The sequence below is a fragment of the Trachypithecus francoisi genome, unplaced genomic scaffold (genome assembly GCF_009764315.1).
Source record: "Trachypithecus francoisi isolate TF-2019V2 unplaced genomic scaffold, Tfra_2.0 Lachesis_group15, whole genome shotgun sequence".
In the NCBI taxonomy this organism is placed as follows: domain Eukaryota; kingdom Metazoa; phylum Chordata; class Mammalia; order Primates; family Cercopithecidae; genus Trachypithecus; species Trachypithecus francoisi.
The window spans coordinates 59,674,974-59,698,247 of NW_022681460.1; the positions used below are offsets into that span (position 1 = coordinate 59,674,974).

A 23,274-nucleotide genomic window follows, 5' to 3' on the forward strand; every position below is an offset into this window, starting at 1 on the left:
TTATAAAATCCAGTTCGAAAGCTGTATCAGCAAATTATCTTAAAAAAGAAAAAGAGCTATCAATTAATTGCCTTATGAATGTAATCAGAACCTCTTTCAATTATAAATCTTTAAGTAAAACATGGAAACAATAATCGAAAAAATAAAGAACTCTTCAGACAGATATAATTGTGTATGATAGTTTTATTGGCATTTTAAACTACCTTGTAGTTGTTAAAGTATTTTACATTCTACTTTCTTTGTAGGGAAAGTTAAGCATAATCCTGATTTTTTAAAATCTAAAAGTCCCATTTGGCACCCAGAAATCCCATTTCATGTGTATCACTCAGTTATTTACACATAATCCTTCAGATTGTGTGTGGAATTGTTCTCGAGCTGTGTGTTAGAGATAGGCTGCTGCGTGGGTGGGTTGAGCCAAGCTTCTGGATTCCTTTTTATACAAGAGGTGCAGAAAATCATGCCAGAGATAAACAACAGCATTGCTGAAATGAATCCGATATAGATAGCTCCTCCAGGTTCGTGTTTGTTGCTTTCTGGAACTGTCAGATCCAGAAAGTTTGCGATGATCTCCTTTGTGTACCACACTGTCGGGATTAAACTAAAGATTCCTGCAGACATGAAACAGACTCCTCCAGCAAAGGAAGCATGGCTCTTGGTTTCTCTGTCCCCTCCTAAGCGAGTACATTTCATTCCTACTGTGGAAGTGCAGATCCCCAAAGCAGACAGAACACACGCCAGGACCATGGTGGCTCTCGCAGCCTGCACATGGATGGGGAGGGACAGAATGGAGTGTTTCAGGGCACAGCTGAACATCCCAGTGCTGTACCACGTACAGTCCATCCAGAGCCCGTGTAGCTGCACAATGGCTGTTAGGATGTTGGAGCCCACATCCACATTCACCTTCCAGTTGGGCAGCAGGGTGGCTGTGAGCACTCCAGAGACCCCAGATAAGGCCAGGATGAAAGCAAGGAGCTGAAGTCCTGCTGAGGCCATGATGTTACTGTTAAGTCTGTCCTCTTAGAAAATCCTGATGCTTAACAATGCTGGCTGTCGGATCTATTTCTGCGCAGTGGAAAACCAAATAACAAAGCCTAAGGAAAGAAGACAAAACCAGGATTGAGGGAAAGAAAGTGTAAGTAAACAAAAGGCTTCCCTTTTGAGTAGGAGCCAAGAACACACCTGAGTACCGCTCTTCTCCAGCCCCCAAGCAGATGAGGATGCTGTAGGCTGGAGGAGAAAAGCTCCCACTGGGCCTTGAAGACTGGTCTGAGTGATATGCATGGGTGGTGTTGATACAGGGCATAAAGAAAGCAGTTGCCCACTTAATTATTTTTAAAACTCAACATATGCTGAAACTGTAAAGTGGACATGTACCTTGTTAGATTTAGACATTTGAAATTCCAGCTATAGTATCTGATAAAGAATTTTTTTTTTTTTTTTTTTTTTTTTGAGACGGAGTCTCGTTCTGTCACCCAGGCTGGAGTGCAGTGGCCGGATCTCAGCTCACTGCAAGCTTCGCCTCCCAGGTTCACGCCATTCTCCTGCCTCAGCCTCTCGAGTAGCTGGGACTACAGGCGCCCGCCACCTCGCCCGGCTAGTTTTTTGTATTTTTTAGTAGAGACGGGGTTTCACCGTGTTAGCCAGGATGGTCTCGATCTCCTGACCTCGTGATCTGCCCGTCTCGGCCTGATAAAGAATTTTAATAGCGTTATAGGTTTTCCAAATGATTTTATTTTTAATGAAAATAGTAGGTAATAAGAAAATAAATTAAGGCCACCTTTTAAAGATGGTTTATAAATACATTTTAGAAAAGTATTTAAGAAATGGCTTTCATAAACAGATCTTTATGACACACCCACAGAGCCAGGCACATAGCCCAAGTGAACCATTTGAGGAGGAAGGAAAGCAGCAGAAAGAAGTCTAAGTTTCTGGCATGGTTATCCCTAAGTTCTAGCTAATACCTGTTTGCAAAATCCTGACTGAGGTTAGTACTTGTTTTACTTCAGGAACCTGGTACTCAAAACAATTAAGCCACTGTTTTTTGTATGTAAGAACATGAGGTCCTTTCTAACTGGGACTAGAATCATTTCCTGGCCAAAATGAAGCTGGCTATTCTAAACAATTCAGAAGTAGTGATGGCAGATCTCAAAAATACATACCAGAAATAACCGCACCATTAGTTGTATGTGAAAGGATACCCAAAATAATTTAACCCTTTATTTTCTTTGTTTATTTTTAAGAGCAAGGAAAAGACTACACCTACTTTGTGGCTTGGCTGTGTTTTAAGAAACAAAAAGACTTCCGATTCCATCTTTCTATTCCTGTTCCCCCATCTAGCCCATCTGGCACTGCTTACTGCCTTCTTTGAGAAAAATGTAATGGTTTCTGAAATACTGCAGTACTGACTTTCTTTGTTGTTCTGAATTAATTTTGACTGATATGATGAAGTGGCTGTATCGTGATTCATAGGTATTTCACAAAAGGCAATACAGGCTCTTGAGTAAAAAACACCTGGGCCAGTTCTTAGCTTTATACCTCTCTGTGCCTCAGTATCCTCTTCTGGAAAATGGGAAGGATTAGAATACTTCTTTCATAGGGTTAAATAAGTTAATACATTCTAAGGGCTTTGAACAATATTTAAGCCACAGAAAGTTCTCAGTAGTTTAAAATTGACATCATTATTAGTATTTGTATTTCTTGTGTATTGTGACATTTGATGTTTAAAATTATTTAGATCTTTTCCCTTTTTCTCTTCTTTCCTTGGGCTGATTTATTTTCATAGAATCTTAGAGCTGAAAGAACCTCAGACAGACAATCTCAAGCATCCTCGTTTTTTCAGATCAGGATGTTCAGCTAGGATATTACCCCATGCTATACAGTCTTCAGCAGCCAACCTGCAGTGTTCAGATCTCTGTCCACCCCTCCTACCTCACAGGATCATCCCGCATCATTTCCCCCATTTACCGCAACACTTCCTGCTAAAATCTCCCCCCGTGTGTTTCCCATGGGAACCAGGGAAAACACTACATCTGGAGGCAAAAAGCACCGTTAACTGTCTATTTCACCCACTCGCCTCCCCACCAGGGAAAAAAAGGACTGTAGAGGAAGTTAATAGGGCAAATGGCTCAGCTTCAGATGACTCAGCAAGGAGATTGATGCCTGGCTTTGGTTAAATATTTGAAATAGTACTAATCCATTGCCTATTTAAATTTAAAGTACAAACTTTGCATAGCTACAAACATTGATTCTCTAAGATGTTAGATCCTAGACTATCTGGATTGTGCTGTTCTGTTTTTGTACATAATCTGAAAATGTAAATCTTACCATTTTAGAAAAGAATTTCCCTAGGATTTTAAGTTCTTAAGAGTCAGACTTGTCTGTAAACATCAGTGTGCTTAGGATTCACCTGGTATCATTCAGTTAGTTTCTTTTCTGTTTTCCAAACTTAGACCAAAGTAGAACAAAGTTAAAGTTTCTAGAAAAAAATCAAGCACATGTTTACAGTTTTATAATAGCTGTTTTCAAGTTTAGGTTTTAGCATTTCGGACTCCAGCCAGCTTGCTAAATTACTGCCTCCGGACCATTTTCACCTTAGGGATTCTTCAAGTGTGGGGTTGCTGTAACATTTTCTAACAGCATCTGCTTGCTCACTGTTCTCTCTCCCTCTCTCTTTCTTTCTACTTTGAATGAATAACCTTTGTATGTTGTCAATCTATGTTCAGCTTACCAATTATAATCCTTTTCTTCCCATTAACCAGTACATTTTATAACTTTCAATATATTTCAGACATGAAGACAGTTTGTTCATCATAATTAACAAGTACTGGCAGTGATCAATTACAGACAGCCAAAATCAGTGTAAACAATATGACATTGCATTTAATTAGCATAGTGCTTGCTTACTATTGAATATTAGATTCAAATGCTTTTTTTCTTCATAGAGAACTTATGTAGAAAGAATTTGTTCTCCAAATGAAGGTCACTTTCTGCTCATACAAATATACTGGCATTTTGGCTATATTGCAGTTTACCCTCCAGCCACAAGCATAATACCATTTGCAGCCTGTTCTCTCAAAATTTCTATCTCATAGAGAATAAAGACACACTTTGTTCCAGTGGCTGTGGTGGAGGTAGAGAAATACTGTGAAGGCAAGCAGAAGCAGAGGGGAGGGGTCGCATGTAAAAACTTACATGATCTATAGTGAAAACTCTCTCATGGTCCCAAAACACAGTGCACACAGAACAGAACCAAGCACGTTCAGTTTTTGAACTATTTGCCAATAGAAAGTCTGTTGTAGATTTCACTAAAATGTAGTCAGCTTTCCAGACAAGATTTATTTATATCAAAAATAATATTTAAAAGCAGATTTACAACTTATAATTCAAACTAAATAATACTGAAATACCTATTCTTAGATCTCTAAGCCTTAAGACATGTTTTATTTACCATACCTTTCGTCCGTAGCCTTCACTGTCTTAACTGCTTCGGTCAGTTGTCTTCAAATTAACCTCAGCTAGTTATGTTGAAGAAAAACCATATACGTGAGGCTTATTTCAGAAATTCTGGATATGTTTATAAAGCTCCAATAAGTTAACTTGAAAAAAGCAAATAAAGGACAACATAGAAATCTGAGAAGTAAAAACTGCTGATGGTGTTAGAAGATAAATACCAGGTTCTCCATCTCATTTTTTGAGATGTGGGAGAATTAAGAAAGGAGAGGCGGGGAAGGGAGGGAATTGTTGTTACAGCAGGATTTGTTGAAACCTGAAAGCTAAAAATGCTTTTGTGTCACTGTACAGAGGAGGAATTATTTGGGTACTCACAAAAAGGCCTTCTTTTCTTTTAATACTATGTTTTAGTCACATAGTTATAATTTATTTTTGAAATTTTCTCTATGTTGAAAGATATAATGTATTACTTTATGTCCTCCGTTCAAGAATGTGGTCTGAAATATTTTTAACTGTGTCATGCTTTACAAATGAGAGTTGAGACTCCCTTTTTTCCCTGGTATTCTTGACTTGTCTGGAACCTGAATTCACAAAATTGTTAACTTTCAGAAATAATCATTCAGAAGAAAGTTTTTTAAAATATGTATTTTTTTTCAATAAAAGAAAACCCAGCAACAACTTTTGACTAGAATCTGATCACTGACCCTACCGGTATTTGTGTGTGTGTGGTGCCCTGAGTTTTCTTGTTATTCCTTCCACTTAGAAAGATCTGTGGAGTATAACTATAGAGATTCAGGAAATTTTATGAATAAATTACCCAAAGTGATGTGAGGAGACACAGCAGATAAGACTGTGATCAGATACTGAGGTTGTAGCCCATGAATAATGGTACACATGGATTTCACTGCCATCCTTTTGGGTTCTCATTTTTTTCTTCCTCAGTAAGTTTTATTCTACAAGCTATAAATTCATAGCCATTATACAGAAAGAAGATAATTTGATTATTGGATTTTTAAATTTAACAACTGTTAACCATGTTAGACTTTAATCATTTGTTTAAAAGTAGTAAATAAACAAACACGTGTTTCAGTTATCTGGATTTTTTGTTTTTGTTTGTTTTAACCCTAAATTTGACATTTAGCAAGATACTGTTTTCCTCTTTTCTAAATCTAACATCTGTGGGTTTGCTTTTTAGCCATAGTGTTGATTACATGTTAAGTCTTACCTCTCTAAGTCGTTATAAGCTTTATGTGTACTGGCTTTGTTCTTTTATTTTATTTCATGGGAAATACAAACAATTCAGTGCATAAATAAATACTGGAAGAAGTTGAGTTGAATTGCAGACACTAGTAGTCACAGCAGTGTCATTAGTGCTGCATCAGAAGAAACCTCACCAGGGCCCTCCAGCATCCTGGCTTGTTTTGCTAGTCACTGTGGTTGTTAGTGCAGACATAAGCTTTGTGAGGCTGACTGACAGCAGGTGGAGGGACCCAGCTGCTCCCCACTCTAACCTCTAGCATAAGGAAGCTCGCTGAAGGGTAAATGGGTTAAACATGATTTAATGTAAATTTCTATTCTCAAAACATTTTGATTTTTTTTTTGCCTTGATGCAAACAATAATCCTATAAAATATTAATTGCCTGCTTTAGAAAGAAAAACTGAAATGGAAGCAACTTTCTTTAGCTATAGACCTTTAATGAAGAAAGAATTTCTTATATAAAAAAGGAGCCAGGAAAGTAGAAGTGTAAACAGAAATGTAGTTTTATCAACATTCCTATCTACTTCTGACGTGGACATTAAAGGAATATTAATCTTTTAAGTCTAGAGACTCTCCTAGATGAGTCTTATGACCCCTCAGCTTAAATCTCTTGCCCGGCCCTCTCCCCTGAACTCCCAAGTTGTGTTTCTGTCTGCTGACTTGGCGTCACTGATGGATAACTCCGACCTGTCGTGGCACAAGACTGAACTCCTGACCATCCCCAAACTGTTCTCCCCACGGTTTTCCCGTGTTCATTAATGGCAAATCCTTCTTTCCATTTGGCCAGCCTGAGATCTTAAAAGTCATCCCTGATTCCATACCCAACATCCCTTCAGTCAACAAGTTGTTTTGTTTCTGAATTCAGACTAGAACAAGAACCTTCCACCTCTGAGCCCCTCTTCTGCTTCCACTGTAGCACAAGACCTCTGAGGTAGAAGGTCAGCCCTACAGGGCGGGGACCTCTCTCTGTTTTGTTCATCGCTGATTCCCCTGTGCCGGGAGCAGTGCCTGGTACATAGTAGGGATACAATAAATATTTGCTCAATGAATGAATTCAGAAACTGACTTTAAGTATATAATGTTAAACTATAAATTGCACTTGAATGTTTAAAAATATTTTATTTCTAAACAGGACTAGAATTTTAAGTAATTTTGGAACTCTAGTTTGTCATCTTGCTAATAATAATATCTACCATTTATAACCTGCTTTCCATATGCCAGGTACTGCTTAATGTGCTGTAATACTTAATTATCAAAACAAACCTATGAGATAAGAGGAATTTTATAAACTGGCCGGGCGCGGTGGCTCATGCCTGTAATCCCAACACTTTGGGAGGCTGAGGCAGGCAGATCACCTGAGGTCAGGAATTCAAGAACAGCCTGGCCAACATGGTGAAACCTTGTCTCTGCTAAAAATACAAAAATTAGCCAGGCATGGTGGCACACGCCAGTAGCCCCAGCTATTCGGGAGGCTGAAGCAAGAGAATTGCTTGAACCCAGCAGATGGAAAGATGGAAGTTGCAGTGAGCCAAGTCATGTCATAGCACTCCAACCTGGGTGATAGAGCGAGACTCTGTCTCAAGAAAAAAAAAAAAAAAAAAAAAAGGAAAAGAAAATTAAGCTGCAGAGAAGTAACTTTTGACTAAGGCTGTAAAATGAGTAAATTGCAGGAATGGGGTTGAGGCCCAAAACAGCGATTTCTGAACCCCTGACATACTACATAGCACTTCCCCACCTCTAATTAGAAAAGAATGTATTTGCAAGTCCTACCTCTCTATGATAGTTTATAAGCTGTGGAAACAAATTAACCCAGAAATCTCTGTAGCTTTACATATCAGCATTTACTTCTCAGTTCCCTGCCAAGTCTGCTGTGGGTTGAGTGATTGCAGTCCATCTTTCTTCTTTAGAATGTTTTCATTTATCTTCAAGCAGAAATTCCTTTAGCTTCTCTTAGTGTGTGGTGTTGCTTAGTGATGTTAATCTGGATGTTCAGGCAGGCTTTTATTGTCTTTCTGAAAGAATCAGTAATTTAACCGAGTATTTTGGAAATAACAATACCACATCTTCCTGTAGAGCTTAACAGTTTATAAAGCATTGCACTCCATCATCTCATCACTGGATCCCAGTAACAGGCTTGTGAGAGAGACCTCTACCCTAATCAAAGAAGCCTGGGGATCGGGGTTGAGGGGAAACACTTTGGTGGCTGACATTTTCTTCAAGAAAGAGTTTGAAGGCCACCAGTAGAGGCAGTGTGAACCATCAGAGTGTTTTTTCATGGTGGAATTTGTGGTTTACAGAGCACTTGGCTATGGTGTGGAGGATTTAAAGAGATCAAAATTGGAGACAGTTGGACTCTGGGAGGCTGTGGTAATGGGAGTGATTAAATAGAACTAACTAGATGAGTAGAGAGATTGCATAGGAAATGAATTCAAGATAAAGGGTGTTCATAAATTCTGCAAATATAATTAAATATATATATAATGTAGTCAAGGGCATCTTCAGTCTGTAAAAAGAACCCAAAATTTCCTGTCTACATTTTGAAAACAAATTTATAGAAGGGGCGTTAGGCTTGTATTGGTTACAGATGTTTCAGTGGACAAATTACAGAAAAATCTAACAGTAGACTAAACTATAAGGACTCATTGTTTGGAAGTCAATACTGTTCAAGGTTAGTTCTGCAGTTTAAAACTCTTCTTAAGGATTCCAGCTCATTCTGTTTTTCTGTTCCTTCAAACTGAACTTTTCTTGACTGTGTGAAAGTTGATGATACAGATTAGGTCATTCTTGTCTTACCCAACTAAATCAGAGTCAAGGGGCCAGGAGAAAAAAGCACTCAGGGCACATAGCACCATAGCACCTGCTCCAAAATTTATACTTTCTATCAGCCCAGCTGCTGAAACAGCCTGCTGTAACACCAAGACCAGTTTTACCGTAGCTGCTGGGACCACCTACTGTGACTCTAAGACTGGTTTTACCTGCTGTCGTCACTCACCAATCAGAGCTTGCCCATACCCAAAAGCTTCTCTAGAGCCAATGAGCTTTCTTTCAAAACAACACATAACACCCTTCTCTAATAAAAATCCCAGCCTTCCCTTTGTTCTTTGGACACTCCAAAGACCACCTGGTCTGTGTGTAGGCCCTGAATTACAATTCTTGCTTCCCAAATAAAACATTGAATTTGGAGATTTGTCTCTGTATTTTTACTTCAACAGCTATGAGATGGCTGCCTCAGCTGACCCTTTCATCAAGAAGCACCGTATTCTACGGCCAGGCGTGGTGGCTCACGCTCATAATCCCAACACTGGGAGGCCAAGGCAGGTGGATCACTTGAGGCCAGAAGTTTGAGACCAGCCTGGCCAACATGGTGAATCCCATCTCTACTAAAAATACAAAACTTGGCCGGGCGTAGTGCCACCCGCCTGTAGTCCCGGCTACTCGGGAGGAGGTGGAGGTTGCAGTGAGCCAAGATCACGCCACTGTGCTCCAGCCTGGACAATAGAGTGAGACTCCATCTCAAAAAAAAAAAAAAAAGAAAAGAAAAAAAGGCAGCAAAGTATTCTAGAGTTCTCTTCCCCTCTCCCACCCCCACCCCAGACTTTGCTTTAATGTCTGTTTCCAGAACTGGCTCATTTGGTCATTCTTAACTGTGAGCGAGACTGGGGAAGTTTGTGTCTGGCTTTTCATCCTCCCTGGTGAGCTGTACCCAGCAGGGACTCAGGCTGGCTTTGGCGGTATCACAGGGCTCTAGCTGCACTTCTAGCCTCCAGGATTTGAGTTGACTGTGTGATACTTTCCCAAGCAACTGGGATTGTTCCCCAAACCTGTGATTCTCACTTCTGCCCACACAAGGGCTTTGGAAAAGCCCCAAGAGGCTCAGGCCGAACCCAGTGGCTCTTATTTTTCTGGGATGGAGCCCCATCCTTGTGTTTTTCAAATGCTGTCAACTTAATTCTAATGAGAAATTGGGGTTCTGAATTTAAAAAACAACGTTGTGATGGTTAATACTGAGTGTCAGCTTGATTGGATTGAAGGATACAAAGTATTGATCTTAGGTGTGTCTGTGAGGATGCTGCCAAAGGAGATCCACATTTGAGTCAGTGGGCTGGGGAAGGCAGACCCACCCTCAGTCTGGGTGGGCACCATCTAATCAGCTGCCAGTTCGGCTAGAATATAAGCGGGCAGAAGAATGTGAAAAGAAACTCTGGCTTAGTCTCCCAGCCCACGTCTTTCTCCTGTACTGGACGCTTCCTGCCCTCAAACATCGGACTCCAAGTTCTTCAGTTTTGGAACTCGGACTGGTTCTCCTTGCTTCTCAGCCTATAGATGGCCTATTGTGGGACCTTGTGATCGAGTGAGTTAATACTTAATAAAGTCTTCTTTATATGTAATTCCATTAGTTCCATCCCTCTAGAGAACCCTGACTAGTACAAATGTTTTTTCTTGTTTGCTTTCCATTCAACCTTGAAAATAATGACAGTTCAGAGTAAGATAAAATAGTTACCTGTTCCAGCCCCACAGATTTAAAGTGATTTGACCTAATCCTAAAATAATGTTTTTCTCCTGGCCCAGCCTTAGGAAATTAACAGTATCAGCTATGAATATACGAATGTACTGACCAAGCATCTTCAGTGTGATGTCTAGTCCGTTTGACAATTATGGTTTATTATGAATTACTAGATTTGTATGCATGTTTTGTCTTTTAATAATATTAATAGCTTTACCAAGTACCATCTGAGTTGTTTAGATTGCAAGCCTCTCTGAGGTCCTGGCTTCGCTCTGAGGGACTGGAGTTGCTCAGGACCTGCAGCGCTAGGGTCCAGACCCTGGCAGTTGCCAATGGGCTGCCACACCCATGGCCGGGCTGGGCAGCCTCGAAGCTGCCTCAGGCAACTCCTGCCACATCCACAAACCAAGTGGGAGCACAGCCCGGGACAGAAACACAGGGCACCTCCAGGTGCTGCTGCTTCACAGACACCAAGGTCATGGCTTGTGGAAAAGGCCTGGTTTTAGGAAGGTCTTTTCCCTCTGATCATCTGGGAACTCCAGATTAAATATAACAGAAAATCTTTATACAACAATTGTCAGTTCTTGTTCCATTTTGCGCTTTCTTGAGGATACATGTGCATCTCCCTGAAATTGTTTAATCTGTTAGAACCAAGAGACACTGACTCATCTTGTTGTTGTTATTACTAATAGGTATAATTTACATACATACATATGTCCATTTACATAATTTACACAGTTAAAAAAACTCTTCATCCCCCTCACCACATTTCTTAGTCTTATTTCTCATTGTGATCTGCGTTCCCTGTCACTCTCTTGGCCTCAATTCTTCCTACCACATCTGCTCTGAGAGGAAACAGTGTGTGACTGTTTAAAATCTGTTCTTTTTTTATGATCTCAAGAAGAAAGAGAAAAAAACAAAGATCTGTAGGAAGAAAAAAGGGTGAGGACAGAACTTCTGCAGAAATAAATATTGTTACAATAACGCAAATTGTAAACTTTAGGATAGGTACTGACTGTGTAGTTATCTTTATTGAACCAGTTGGTTTGAAATACTTAGAATGCTGTCAGCTTTAAGGTTTTACAGTGGAAATTCTTTCCTTAAATTGGCTTTGGGACATGGATCGCAGGTAGAGTCAACCAATTCTAGGAAATTTGATCTACATTCACATTTGTCAGTATTTTCTTTTTCTATGACATGCATAATTATCATATAATAGGCATCAGTGACTTGCTGCCTCTACCTGGGATTCTCCTTACCTGGGAAGCTTGTAACCTTGAGACCTGTGATGTCCTAAAATGAACTGTCATTAGCTTGGGGGAGGTACTTGAAGAGCAAGCAGACCCTGGAGGTGGGGAAACCAAGCATCCAGAGGCACTCATCTTGCTCTGTTTTACCCAACACTGACGTGACTCTCCCAAGCCCCTGTCCTCCTGTGTTCCATCTTGTGGTGCCTATAGCCTGCAAGATGCCAAACACTTCCTGTTCCCAACTACCCAGGTCTGCCCGTGATCATCCCACTTTGGACTTTCAATCCTTCTTATATGTTGTTCTTTAAAGTCTTATTGATTATTCCCTGTGGTCTTTTTTTCTTTTTTTTCACTAGCCCTTCTGTTGTCTTAAGTTATGGCTGTGTCTTGGCTAATTACAGAATAACTTCCTCATCATTTTTCCTCTCCACTGTCTTGTCCTCTAATGGTCTTGAACACCATGAGAGTGCTGAATGAAGACCCTTTCGTGGACAGTGGCCAGTATTGTTTCTGCATCTGTGCATGTGGTCGTGACTTAGCTTTTGGGCATATGATAATCATCAGGAACTGAGTTGTACATTCTTCAGTGTCATCTGTATATCATGTTGATTACAGTTCTCAGTTGTAATATCTAATATCTAAGATTTAAGGTTTAATATCTCCTTAGCCCAGGTCCCTTGTGAGTTCCAAGTGCTGCTCTGAGCTGATAACCCGTCATGTCCTAGACACCCTGGAAACTAGGACATCTGCTTTGGGCCTGTTATGGCTAAAGCTGCTAACACTGAGAAACAGTCTTAGCTTGCTATGGTGTTGACGTATAGGGTTAGAAAGGCAAATATTTAAATTCATTTTAAATCCTTTCATTTGAAATGTTAGTAGGTCATTTTGGTATACTGATAGACTGAGTTTGGAAAAGGGCTGGCAGCATTGAACTAGAATATTTTAAGTACTTCTAATGCCTTTGTACTGATTTCTTTTTTGTAATCAAACCCATTAACAGACTTAAAACTCAAGGAAGAAAAAATAATAGTTGTAATTTTAAATAAGCATTCAGTTACAAGTAAAAAGCATTTTTGTATTCGTTACCATAGTTACCAAGCAGTTTTCCTATAGTTCTAGAAAAAATGGGCTCCATCATTGAGAGTAATTCTGAAAGGTGCCTTTGGGGGAAAGGGAGAGGAAGGGGTGGTACGGGAGAGGTCCTCGCCATCCCAGAAGCAGGAGACATAACTGGAAGAGCTTTGTTGACACTGAGTTCTACAGACTCTCCCACTAAATAGTAACTGCATTTCTGAGGGGAGTGCTGTTGTAGCTGGGACGTGATGTAAGCCAACTTAGCAGGGTATTGGAATTGTATTCAAACTTTAGAAGTCGACTGCTGTAGTTTACATGGGGTACTGCTCTATTTGTTCAGGATTTTAAAACCAAGTGAAAGTTAGACATTTCCTGTATTTACAAATACCAACTATATCTCAAAGGAATGAAATCAGGCAAATAAAGATGAGGCCAAAATTAAAAATATAAGGAAGCTGGAAGTGGCAGTTTCTGTACTGGAAGGAGAGTTCATCTATCTGTATTTGTGTTTTTGGTCTTAATAATTTTTAAGCCTTATGTAGAGTTTTGATAATACTTTATGGCTTTAGGCTTAGGCAGGGATTAGATTTTATTCAGATTTTGCTAAGAGTGTTTTTTCTGGAGACTAGCAGGCTGCTAGTAAGAATTGCTATAATTGGCTCTGTGTCACTGGGAGAACTGGAGTTGAAGGGTTACAGGAGATGAGTCCTGGATAATGGGAGGCAGGGATGAGGGCACCAGGGAGCTCAGGGGATGAAAGGGGAATGGAGAGTCCAGTGAGAGAAGTCTGGTGAGGTGTAGAGAGTGGTCAGACACATGCCTGACAGTTGGGGCCACTTCTCTGTACAAATCAGGAGGAGGTAAGGTAGGCAGGATAGTGCAGAGTTTGTGGGAAGGAACCTGACATCTGAAGTCAATGGAGTGTGTCTTGGGCTGCTGCCTGCACTCCGCCATTCATAGATCAGGTCTTCTTTTTCCTTCCCCAGAACTGCCCTGAGCTGAAACCACCTTTCTTCTCTCCCTATAGCAGTACCCCCACCCCACCTAAACCCTGCGTCCACTCCACAGCCCCTCATCTTCTTCAGTCCCTTTTTCCCTGATGACCACAGACCTCTCCAAGCTGGACAGACACTGTTCCATGGTGTGTTTTGTTAAAGTCTAAGGGAAGTCCTATAGGAAGAGGTAGTTGTTACTAAACTTGAGGAAACAGATGAAACAACATATAGCACACAATTCAACGCACTTACTAAAATGTATTAAGAGCATTTGGCATCTTAGTGAAGTCACTGCTCATAACTACTGTTCCACCATAGAATCTTCACGAGAACAGCCTGGTGGACTTCACCAGAAGGCTGATGGACGTTGTGGGTGGGCATTTGGGGTGTGGAAAGGCCGCTTGGCACGTTCTCAGCCTGCGTCAGCCCACACCGCCCCTTACCACCAAAGCCTTCTATTTCCCATTCCATCCAGTAGGAGCAGCTGTAGCTGACCTGAAACCTTCAGGGACAGGGTCATTGATTGTTTAAATAGGTAGGTGCAGGGTCTCGGGGGTCCGGGGCCTAGATAACATAGCTCAGGCACCACAGGCTCCCCCCACAGCACATCAGGATGCATGAGGCTCAGCACAGCTTATTTTCACTTTCTTGTCCATAAAGTCTCACATCATATTCAGTTGTTTTCCTTCTACCCTAAAATAAACACAACCAGAAAAGCCACTCTCTGATCTTCATCTTTTTAAGGAATTATGTGGCCACAAGGATCTTTAGAAGCAAGTCTTAAGAGAAAATGACAACCTCTATGGGATTTCCACAATAGAGTTCCTTTTGAAAAGCAGTGGTGCAGCCCACACATCCTAAATTGCCCTATTCTCTTTGCCTTTCTTTGAGTCTGTATGAGATTCTCATTAACAACTTTAACAATTCCTGGACACTGAGGCTTTTGTCAATTATGACGAGACTTCCCATTTCCTAGACCGTGGTCTCCGTCAGCATTTTTGTGTGTGTAGTTACTGTTTTGACTCCATTTCCGTCTTTAAATGTTTTTCCTTTGATATTTGAATGTGTCCTTGTGAATTACCATGAGTCCATTTTTGGAACAAATCAGGGTGTAAATCTCTTATGCCTGAGAAGTTTTATCTTCTGACAATTAAAGAATCTCCACAGCTGGCAGTAGCTTATACACTATCAAACCGTGACATTTTTTGATGGTTTCCATTTTTTCAGTCCTGCCTGTGCCTTTCGGGGCATTTAAAGTTGCTACTAGAAAGTTCTGTGGCTTTTCAGACTACACTCATGAATTCAGTCCAGTTGATTAATCAGTGTCTACCGAAAATAAGTGGTGTCTCTGTCTCAGAAGTTTAGCACTGAGTGGTCCCTGGGGGCCTGTCTGCCATCTCTCTGTCTTGAAGCTGCTGCTGCAGCTTATTTTTTTACTCATTCAAAAACTAAAATATTCTTAATGCCACCTGTTATCTGCTGACTGACTTTAATGATTTGGATTGATTTTTCAAGCCATTGTGAAACTGCGTTTTAAAATTAAGTGACCATCAAGCACAGGTCTGGTGGATGTCGTTGGAGAACAGGTGCAGCCAGCTGATTTCTCCATGTCATTTGCAAATCCAGAATGTACCATCTTCCATGCCTAGAGATGACACTGAAGTACATGGAAGAGTCGGTTTATGAAAACAGGCTGTCGACAGCCCATCCTCCTGTTTTACAAGGATGAGTTGATTGATCACTCTAGGCCACATATCATGCCACAGAATGATAATATGTTTGCTTACAATGAAGGTGGACGTGGGCGTGGTGCACTTCACTCCCTTGATACAGCCCAGGATAGAGCAGCCGTTCAAGCTGGTGGAAAAAGTGGTTCAGAATGTATTTCAGTTCCGAAGGAAATACTGCCATCGAGGGCTCGGGTAAGAATGCCTTTTCTTCTCTTCAGTCGCAGTCTTCTTCATAAAATCCTCAGGCACTTTTTAAGAGTAAGAAGCTTGTTTGCTGTGTTGTTAAAGCTCTGAGTATTACACTGAGTTCAGTCCTGTGACGGACAAGACTTCAGTGTCACTGAGGAGAGAGCAAAGACTTGCTAGACCTCAGGTGGCTGTCACAGGGTGGCTTTACCATACACACAGCCTGGAATTGGTGACTGCACAGCTCACAGTGGCTGTGTACTGGGGAGCTCGTGGTTCCCCAGTGAGGACTCGAGACAGATAATAATGGGTTTTTTAAGTGCTTGCTTTCTTCCGAGTTGCCCTGTCTCTTCTTTAAGGACATACTTGAGAACTAGGAAGCAAATGTGATTTCTGAGCAGCCAAAATCATCGCGAAGTCCTCACAAAAGCACGTTTCCATCTCACAGAAAGCTGCTGCTCCCAAGAGGCTCACAGGAACCACTGGGAAAACCCAACAGGGTGCGGTGGTCTAGAGGCCGCCCACCTTGATGGGCTCTGAAGGACCACAGCTATGTTGCAGATCCAGAAAGAGCCAAGAAGCTGTTTAATCAGGCCCAGTGATAGTCTGCTTAAGAAGGCAGGAAAGTGTGTGTTTGTCAAAGATTTCCGTCTATGATCATCTATCCATATTCAGCTGTTGAAAGGGGCTCAGCCGGAGAGGCACATATTTCTCAGTTTCTAAAACCTCCTCACATGGCTTCATTGTAATTCTCTCCTTCGCAGGGTCTGAAGTGTCCCTTCAGCACATGAAATGACAGCAGATTATTTTAGGGGCCGGCTGGGTATCAGCTCCTAAGAGCGCTGCAGTCCACAAAGCCCATTGCTGAGGATGCCAGATGGCAGAAGTTAGAGCCTCAGCCTACCACTTGTGGCCTCTAATTAAGCCAGGATTCCCACCTTACCAGATAGTTCCTGCTTCTCTAGCAGAGACTTAAGGTGCAGAGCTGGTGACAGAGATACCATTGGCCAGCCATTTTGGTGCTAATTAGAACAAAGACACCCCTGTGGCTGCAGCCCTCAGCTAAGGTGCGCTGCTGGTGAGTGAAACAGAAGCTGGATTTCGGCTCACACTTACCCCTCATGCAGAGCAGGACCCACACGGCTGTACCTGATAGCCCTGATTCATGGGGAGGGGAACACAAAACTATGTCCTTTTATGTGCTTTTGGAAATCCTGAAATTGGTCTGAGCCTAGAGCTGACACTAGCGTTTCCAAGGCAACTCCCTAGCTAAGTGAAGGGCCCTATTCATTTCAGATACACCATCCTCAGGACAGACATGGACCAGAAACTGTGCCATCTGGGGTAACAGGGCAAAGTTCTTTGACCTGTTGGTGTTCTTCAGATGTTAGAAACCGTCATCAGGTCCACTTTGCCATGAAACTAAACTCAAAGATCTGTCACCTCACCCTGAAACTGTGGGGACATGCAATTCCTTGTTGAAAGGACCATCAGCCTATAAGCAACATGCAATCTCCCCGACCATGACACCTTCCAAGCCCTTTGGGATGAGCTCTGTAAGAACCCTGAGACTTGAAGAAAAATGCAATCCAGACCTAACTCCACAGCATTTCAAGCAGTTCTGCTATTTATTTTAAAACAATGGTTCGATTCAGATAGGTGAAATTTAAAATATATCCTCTACTTCAAATCAGTTTTAAAGATGCCTGAAAAATAACAAGAGGGATAATTATTTATATTTTCCTATCAGCTATTTTCAAACTTTTAGCAAAAAAAGTAACTCTTTTAGCATGAAGAGTTCTAAAGGCTGATAAATTCAAATTCTAGAGAATCAAAACTGGGGATTTGTCACACAAGAAATAATACAACTTTCACATCGAAACGTGAGGCAAATCAAGCTTATATTTCTACAAGAACGCAACTGAGCAGATGTTAAACTTACCTTAAAAAGTACATATACTGATTGAGCTTTGGAGAATGCTTTCCCACTGTGGGCTTGCCTCGCGCATCAGGTTAGAGCTGCCTCAGTGGTGGGCCGTGCCTCTTACCTGGCGCTATACACTCCAAGAGGCTCCTGCCACTCCCTCCAGCTGTCAGTAGTCAGCAACTGTGGTGTTTTCAAATGAGGGTTGAAAAGTGTCATGATTTGTGGAATTTAAGTAAAATTCTGATATTTCTCTCTTCCCTTCAGAATGTTATTCCCTGAAGCACAGCGCTTGGAAAACACGGGCAGGCTGTTAGAGTTGGCAGACATAGACCCTACTCTTCGGCCTCGCCAGCTCTCCATCTCACACTTTAAGAGCCTCTGTGATGTATACAGAAAAATGTGTGATGAAGACCCACAACTCTTTGCATATAATTTCAGAGAAGAACTCAGGCAAAGAAAAAGCAAAAAGAAAGAGGATGACGCGAAGAGTTACAGACTCTAGCTGCTGCCTGGGGGCAAGCAGCCTACCAGATGTCGAGTTGCACTACGTGGAGCTTCTTATATGGGTACTCTTTTGTCTTTACAGAATGAGAATAAAAATGCCAATGACCAGAGGTGACTTACTTTCCTTTTACTATAGCTTGGCAGAGAAAATAAATATCAAATAAGATACAGTACAAGCTTTCTTTTAATATATACTGTATAGATAATAACAGGTTTAGTATAAACAGCATCTATTACAATCTTACAAAATGAAGTATCTGCACATTTTGCCCCCAAACCACATTAAAATAACTTAAATATGCTTTAAATAAAGCAAAAACTGACAGCTGAAAGAAAATGCCCAGAAGATTTTAAAAAATGACCCTTTGAAAACTATTAATCACAACTTCCCCAGCCTTACTTTTTCCACATAACTTAAAATAATTAGAAGGCAATTTTAAGGATTCTAAATCATTTGATACCTGCTCAAAGTGGATATAAACTAAGTAATTTACAGATTCTGACCAGTTTCATCTAGGTTTCTGATCCACAATAAATTAAAATAACTTAAATCTTTACAACCATTTTGTGGGAAAATGTATACTGCACAAAACCCAGGAATGAATAGTTTTTTTGCAATTTCCACTTTACCACCAGTTTAACAGTAAAATGAGGAATGTAACCCATATCTGGATTGAATCGTACTATGATTTTCCATGGCTCTCTGTTTCATAAAAACACTCGTCATTGACAACAGATGTTAAACTCTGGACACTGAATTCTCGCTCTAGAACAGAATTTAGATCGATGGTGGCATTTTCAGATTGACTGTCAAGGGACTGGTGACGGAGCTGTGCCTTGAGCAAAGTTCCTCTGTCCCTCTTGGTGCTGCTGGCTTTTCGTTTGATGGGGCAGAAGTGCCCCCGGACCAATTTGGGCTGCTCTCCGCCTTTCTGGCCCTCGCCCGACTCCGAGCCAGGCTGCTGCTCAGCCTCGGGGTGAACGTCTGGGTCCTCAGAAATCCTCAGTCTCTGGAACTGAATTTCGATGTCTTTAGTAGGGCTGCCCCGCTTCAGAGTTTGATGGTGGTCATCATCTTCATCACTCAGGATATCACTCTCTTTGATGAGATTGTCGGCAAGATCTGCCAAGCCAGGGTGTGGGTATTTCCCGGGAGAAGCAGTCTTGGAGTCCTGCCTGCCCTCGGCCGTGGGGCAGCCGCTGCTCTGGGTGCTGCTGCTCAAGCTGCCCTCGTCCGAGTCCAGCAAGGTTCCCTTGCCAGTCTCACTAGTCCACTCGCTGCTGGAAGAATTCTTCAGGACTTTTAAAGACCTGGATGAAGCTGCAGTGAGAAAAACACATTTCACTGTGATACAGAAACAGGTTACACAATGTGTAATGTTTGCCTCAAAGCCTGTGTAAGATTTAACATCTTAATTAAGATTTTATTTTATGATGCCAGGCGTGGTGGCTCAACCCTGTAATCCCAGCACTTTGGGAGGCCGAGGCGGGTGGATCACGAGGTCAGGAGATCGAGACCATCCTGGCTAACACGGTGAAACCCCGTCTCTACTAAAAATACAAAAAATTAGCCGGGGTGGTGGCGGGCGCCTGTAGTCCCAGCTACTCGGAGGCTGAGGCGGGAGAATGGCATGAACCCGGGAGGCGGAGCTTGCAGTGAGCCGAGATCGCGCCACTGCACTCCAGCCTGGGCCACAGAGCGAGACTCCCTCTCAAAAAAAAAAAAAAAAAGATTTTATTTTATGATATGACTTCAGTTAGCAACTATCCTGGTATTTAGGCAAAAACGTAGCTACTGAAAACATGGAAATTTTTGACTTAGGTTTACAGTTGTAAGTTGGGCAATTCAGCATTTTTAGATTATCAGAGCTCAATTATTTAAATAGAACTAGACACTAGAAACCACTATATGGGCTAAGATTTCCTATTTTGCCAATGAGTAAATTGAAAAGTTAACTGCTAATAAATCTAGGCTCCTTTCTTTCACTAAGGTGCTTTGTAATTTGATCATCAAGATCACACCATATTCCTATGCATCTTCTCACCTTGTGGATTTCCCTTGCTGCTCAATTAAAAGTAGAAAATACTCCTCCCCTCCCCCACCCCCTTTTTTTTAAAGACAGTGTCTTGCTCTGCCACCCAGGCTGGAGTGCAGTGGTGTGATTTCCACTCACTGCAACCTCCACCTCCTGGGCTCAAGTGATCCTCCCACCTCAGCCTCCTGAGTAGCTGGGACATAGGTGCGCACGACCATGCCCAGCTAATTTTTATATTTTTTTGTAGAGATGGGGTTTTGTCATGTTGCCCAGGTTGGTCTCAAACTCCTGTTCTTAAGAGCTCAAGGGATCCACCTGCCTTGGCCTCCCAAAGTGCTGGGATTACAGGCATGAGCCACTATGCCCAGCCTAGAAAACACTCTCTCTCTCTCATATGAGAACTGTCTCTGCTGGAATTTCAAACCAACTTTCTGAAATTTGATGTTTTAAGGGTATGTGTGGGTGGGTGGGTGTGTGTGTAGTTCTGTTCTCTTGGATTGAAAGAAGCAAGGGAGTTCTCAGTTTTGGTGTTTCTACAAATAATAACAGCATGTTACTTTGATGGCCAGTTTATTTTTACAATGGAGAAAATAGTAAATATGTGGTAAATCTGAAGAGGTCACATTGATTTGACATGAAAAAGAGAAGTTTTACATTTTCTAAGACTAAAAACAACAAAGACAATAACAAAATAGTTAATGTAGAAATAAGGTTCTGAAAACTGAAGCTGAAATTTTAGAAACAAGCAGAAAGAATAATGTGATTTGAAATGCTTACGTGGTGCCTTATCGATTAAGAACGAGTATAAGAGGCCCCTTAACTTAGACAGCATTACATCCCAATCAACCCACTGTTCAGTTGATAATATTGAAATTGAGAATGCATTTAATATACCTACTAACCACTGCGGCTTAGCCTAGCCTGCCTTCAGTGTGCTCAGAACACTTACAGTAGCCTACGGTTGGACAGAGCACAAGGTCTGTTTTATAATTAAGTGTTATGAAATGTATTGAATGCTGCACTAGAAACAAAAAACAGAATGGTTGTCTGGGTATTTGAAGAACGGTTTCTACTGAATGTGTGTCACTTTCACACTATGGTAAAGTCAAAAAATTATAGGTTGAACCGTCAGAAGGTGGAGACCCTCTGTGTAAGGTTCTTGATCTTCATTCAGCATTGACCTTCAGGATGCCTGGCACTGCTCTGAGCACTGGGAATGCAGCAGTGAGGAAAACAAAGTCCCTGGACCCATGCACATCTTAGTGGAAGAAACAAAATCGTACATTTGGACTATGTCAGCTGGTAGGAAGACAAGGGATTGGGGGTTGGGGGTGGCTGTATTTTCCAGTAGAATGTCTGGGAGCAAGAGGCATGTTTAGGTTTCTTCAAAGGAGATAAAGGTATCTTGATGACTTACAAAGTGAAAACTCACAGCTGTATTACAAGAGCATATATCCTTTTCAGAAGCTCATCATGTTTGCTTCAATAAACACAAGGCTAGCAAAATTCTCACCTAATTTAGCTGAAACAGGAACTCGGTTCTTAAGAGGTACCAGGCGATCCTTACATGTTTTCTCCAGTGGTAATTCACACTTTATGTGACGCCTGAAGTTTTCCCTCAGAATAGAACGAATCACCTTAACAATGTTGGTTTTGCTTTCACTGTCACTGGGTGGGGGGGGGAGAGAAAACAGCAGAAGTGTCCAGAGTGTTCATCGTGCTTCCATTCCACGCCCGCCTGTGTTCCTGCGCCTTGCACCTGCTGGACCAGGCTGCCAGCCAGCCACCCAACAGCAGTGCCATGTGGCCTCCCATACAAAAGGAGGTGAGAATTGATCACTCTTAAGACTTTGATATTTATTTAATCAACATATTCTCCTACTAGCGGCCTCAGTTGCCTTTTTCGGAGGGTGGGGAGTGTGACCCTGATGTCATCAAAATTCAGGAAGGCACTAAATATAAACTCCCTTCCTTAAGAGACATAATTCTATGTTATTTATGTTGGTTTTAATCTTTGGAAGTCAGTCATACCTGCAACACAACTGAAAGATGGTTTCTGGCCGTCCTTCTATTTCTGACTTCGTATGGATCAGTTCCCATATGGAATTATTTTCTGTCCCTGTGTAAAAGGAAATGGAAACAAGAGTCTACAACTTTGCCCAAAATGCTGTGGTTAAGAACACTTGTAAAGTTTAAATCTCATGAGTTAAGAAAGTCTAATATTCCCAGTCCTGGCTCATTTTCTTCTGTGGCTTGTTCTATGTATGATTTTCACAGTTACAAGAACTGAAATGCCTTTTGGTTACTCTTTACATTTCCTGCTGCAGATTTTCCTCCATCTGAACTGCCTTCGCCCTCTCTCTGGAGCCCCTGTCTGGGGAAGAGATTCGGTGGATCCTATTCTTCAACCCTCCTTTGCAGTTTTGCCCTTTCCTTGGATGGAACAGGAACTGGGATACTTGAGGTAAAAGAGGCCAACCCCAAATGCAGTCATGTTCTAGAAAACATAAGCACTTCTGACAAAAGTTAAACAGAAGCCCAGCAGGTCACTGCATGACTCAGCCTGCTGGCCTCTTCTGTCACCAGAGACCTGTCACCAAAACAAGGTTACTCTGGAAGAATCTCTGAACATTTTCCAGAGTTAAAGATTTTTTTCTTTTTATATCACCTAAAGTACTACCTAACCTTAAGGAATTTTCTGCTATATTCTAAATTTGTAAAAACATAAATTTGTGGATCTCTTTGTTTTTCTAATACACTTTAGGGTATCAAGGCAGAAAGGAAAATGTTGAAAACTATTGGTAGAGACAATAAGGAAACGATGAAAGGCATTTGGCAAAGAAAAAGCTATCCACCAGCATTTACTTTCTCCCAGAAGTCTGCTAAGGAACAGCAAAACAACCTCTCTTTGTCCTCATTTTCCTTGTCTATAAAATAAAAGGCACCAAAAATTATCCCCAAGGTCCTTTCTTACTTTTCATTCCACAGTTAAGTCTACTGAAACGCTTTTTCTGGCATCGTACTGCATGAAACAGTTACCTGCTGGATTCCCCAGTCTGACTTGAAGCGCGGAGATGGGGATCAACCAGCGGAATTTAAATGGGTCCAAGTCAGCAGAGTTGTGTGCAGGCCGGGAATTCGAGGGCTGTAACATGAAGGCCCACCAAGAAAAGTGTTAGGGAAGCTCTCTCACTGGGGGAGGATGTGTGCACGGTGAATAGGAGTTTATGTTCTCCCCGTGGGCGAGTCTCCGAGCAGCCATGTGGGTGTTCAGGGCACAGAAGTCAATCAGCTACGCACCCAATTCTCAAAGACCTCACATGCTGGGGAAGGTGCGGAGGCAGAGTTGTGGTTCAGAATC

The 23,274-nt window shown here is 41.6% G+C and overlaps 3 protein-coding genes across 7 annotated transcripts in view; 1 reads left to right on the plus strand and 2 right to left on the minus strand.

Moving 5' to 3' along the window:
• TFB1M (transcription factor B1, mitochondrial) overlaps nt 1–18,047 on the plus strand; it is a 58,702-nt gene extending 40,655 nt beyond the window's left edge. Inside the window, exons 6-7 of the mRNA XM_033234983.1 lie at nt 15,325–15,452; nt 17,638–18,047. Coding sequence (XP_033090874.1) covers nt 15,325–15,452; nt 17,638–17,875 — 366 coding nt within the window. The 3' untranslated portion in view covers nt 17,876–18,047. The remainder of the gene's footprint in view (nt 1–15,324; nt 15,453–17,637) is intronic.
• CLDN20 (claudin 20) lies at nt 331–993 on the minus strand. The gene has a single exon (XM_033234985.1). The coding sequence runs from the start codon at nt 991–993 to the stop codon at nt 334–336; it is 660 nt and encodes a 219-aa protein (XP_033090876.1). The 3' UTR covers nt 331–333.
• The window catches only part of TIAM2 (TIAM Rac1 associated GEF 2), a 171,824-nt gene continuing 166,540 nt past the window's right edge, over nt 17,991–23,274 (minus strand). For all 5 annotated transcript variants that reach the window (XM_033234971.1, XM_033234976.1, XM_033234974.1 and 2 more), the window contains 4 exons: nt 22,953–23,058; nt 21,945–22,032; nt 21,427–21,581; nt 17,991–19,198 (listed from right to left, as the gene is read on the minus strand). In XM_033234971.1, the coding sequence (XP_033090862.1) occupies nt 18,561–19,198; nt 21,427–21,581; nt 21,945–22,032; nt 22,953–23,058 (987 nt within the window). In that variant the 3' untranslated portion in view covers nt 17,991–18,560. The remainder of the gene's footprint in view (nt 19,199–21,426; nt 21,582–21,944; nt 22,033–22,952; nt 23,059–23,274) is intronic.

Coding starts and splice junctions, on each gene's coding strand:
- CLDN20 (XM_033234985.1), bottom strand. CDS start 993: ATGGCCTCAGCAGGACTTCAGCTCCTTGCTTTCATCCTGGCCTTATCT.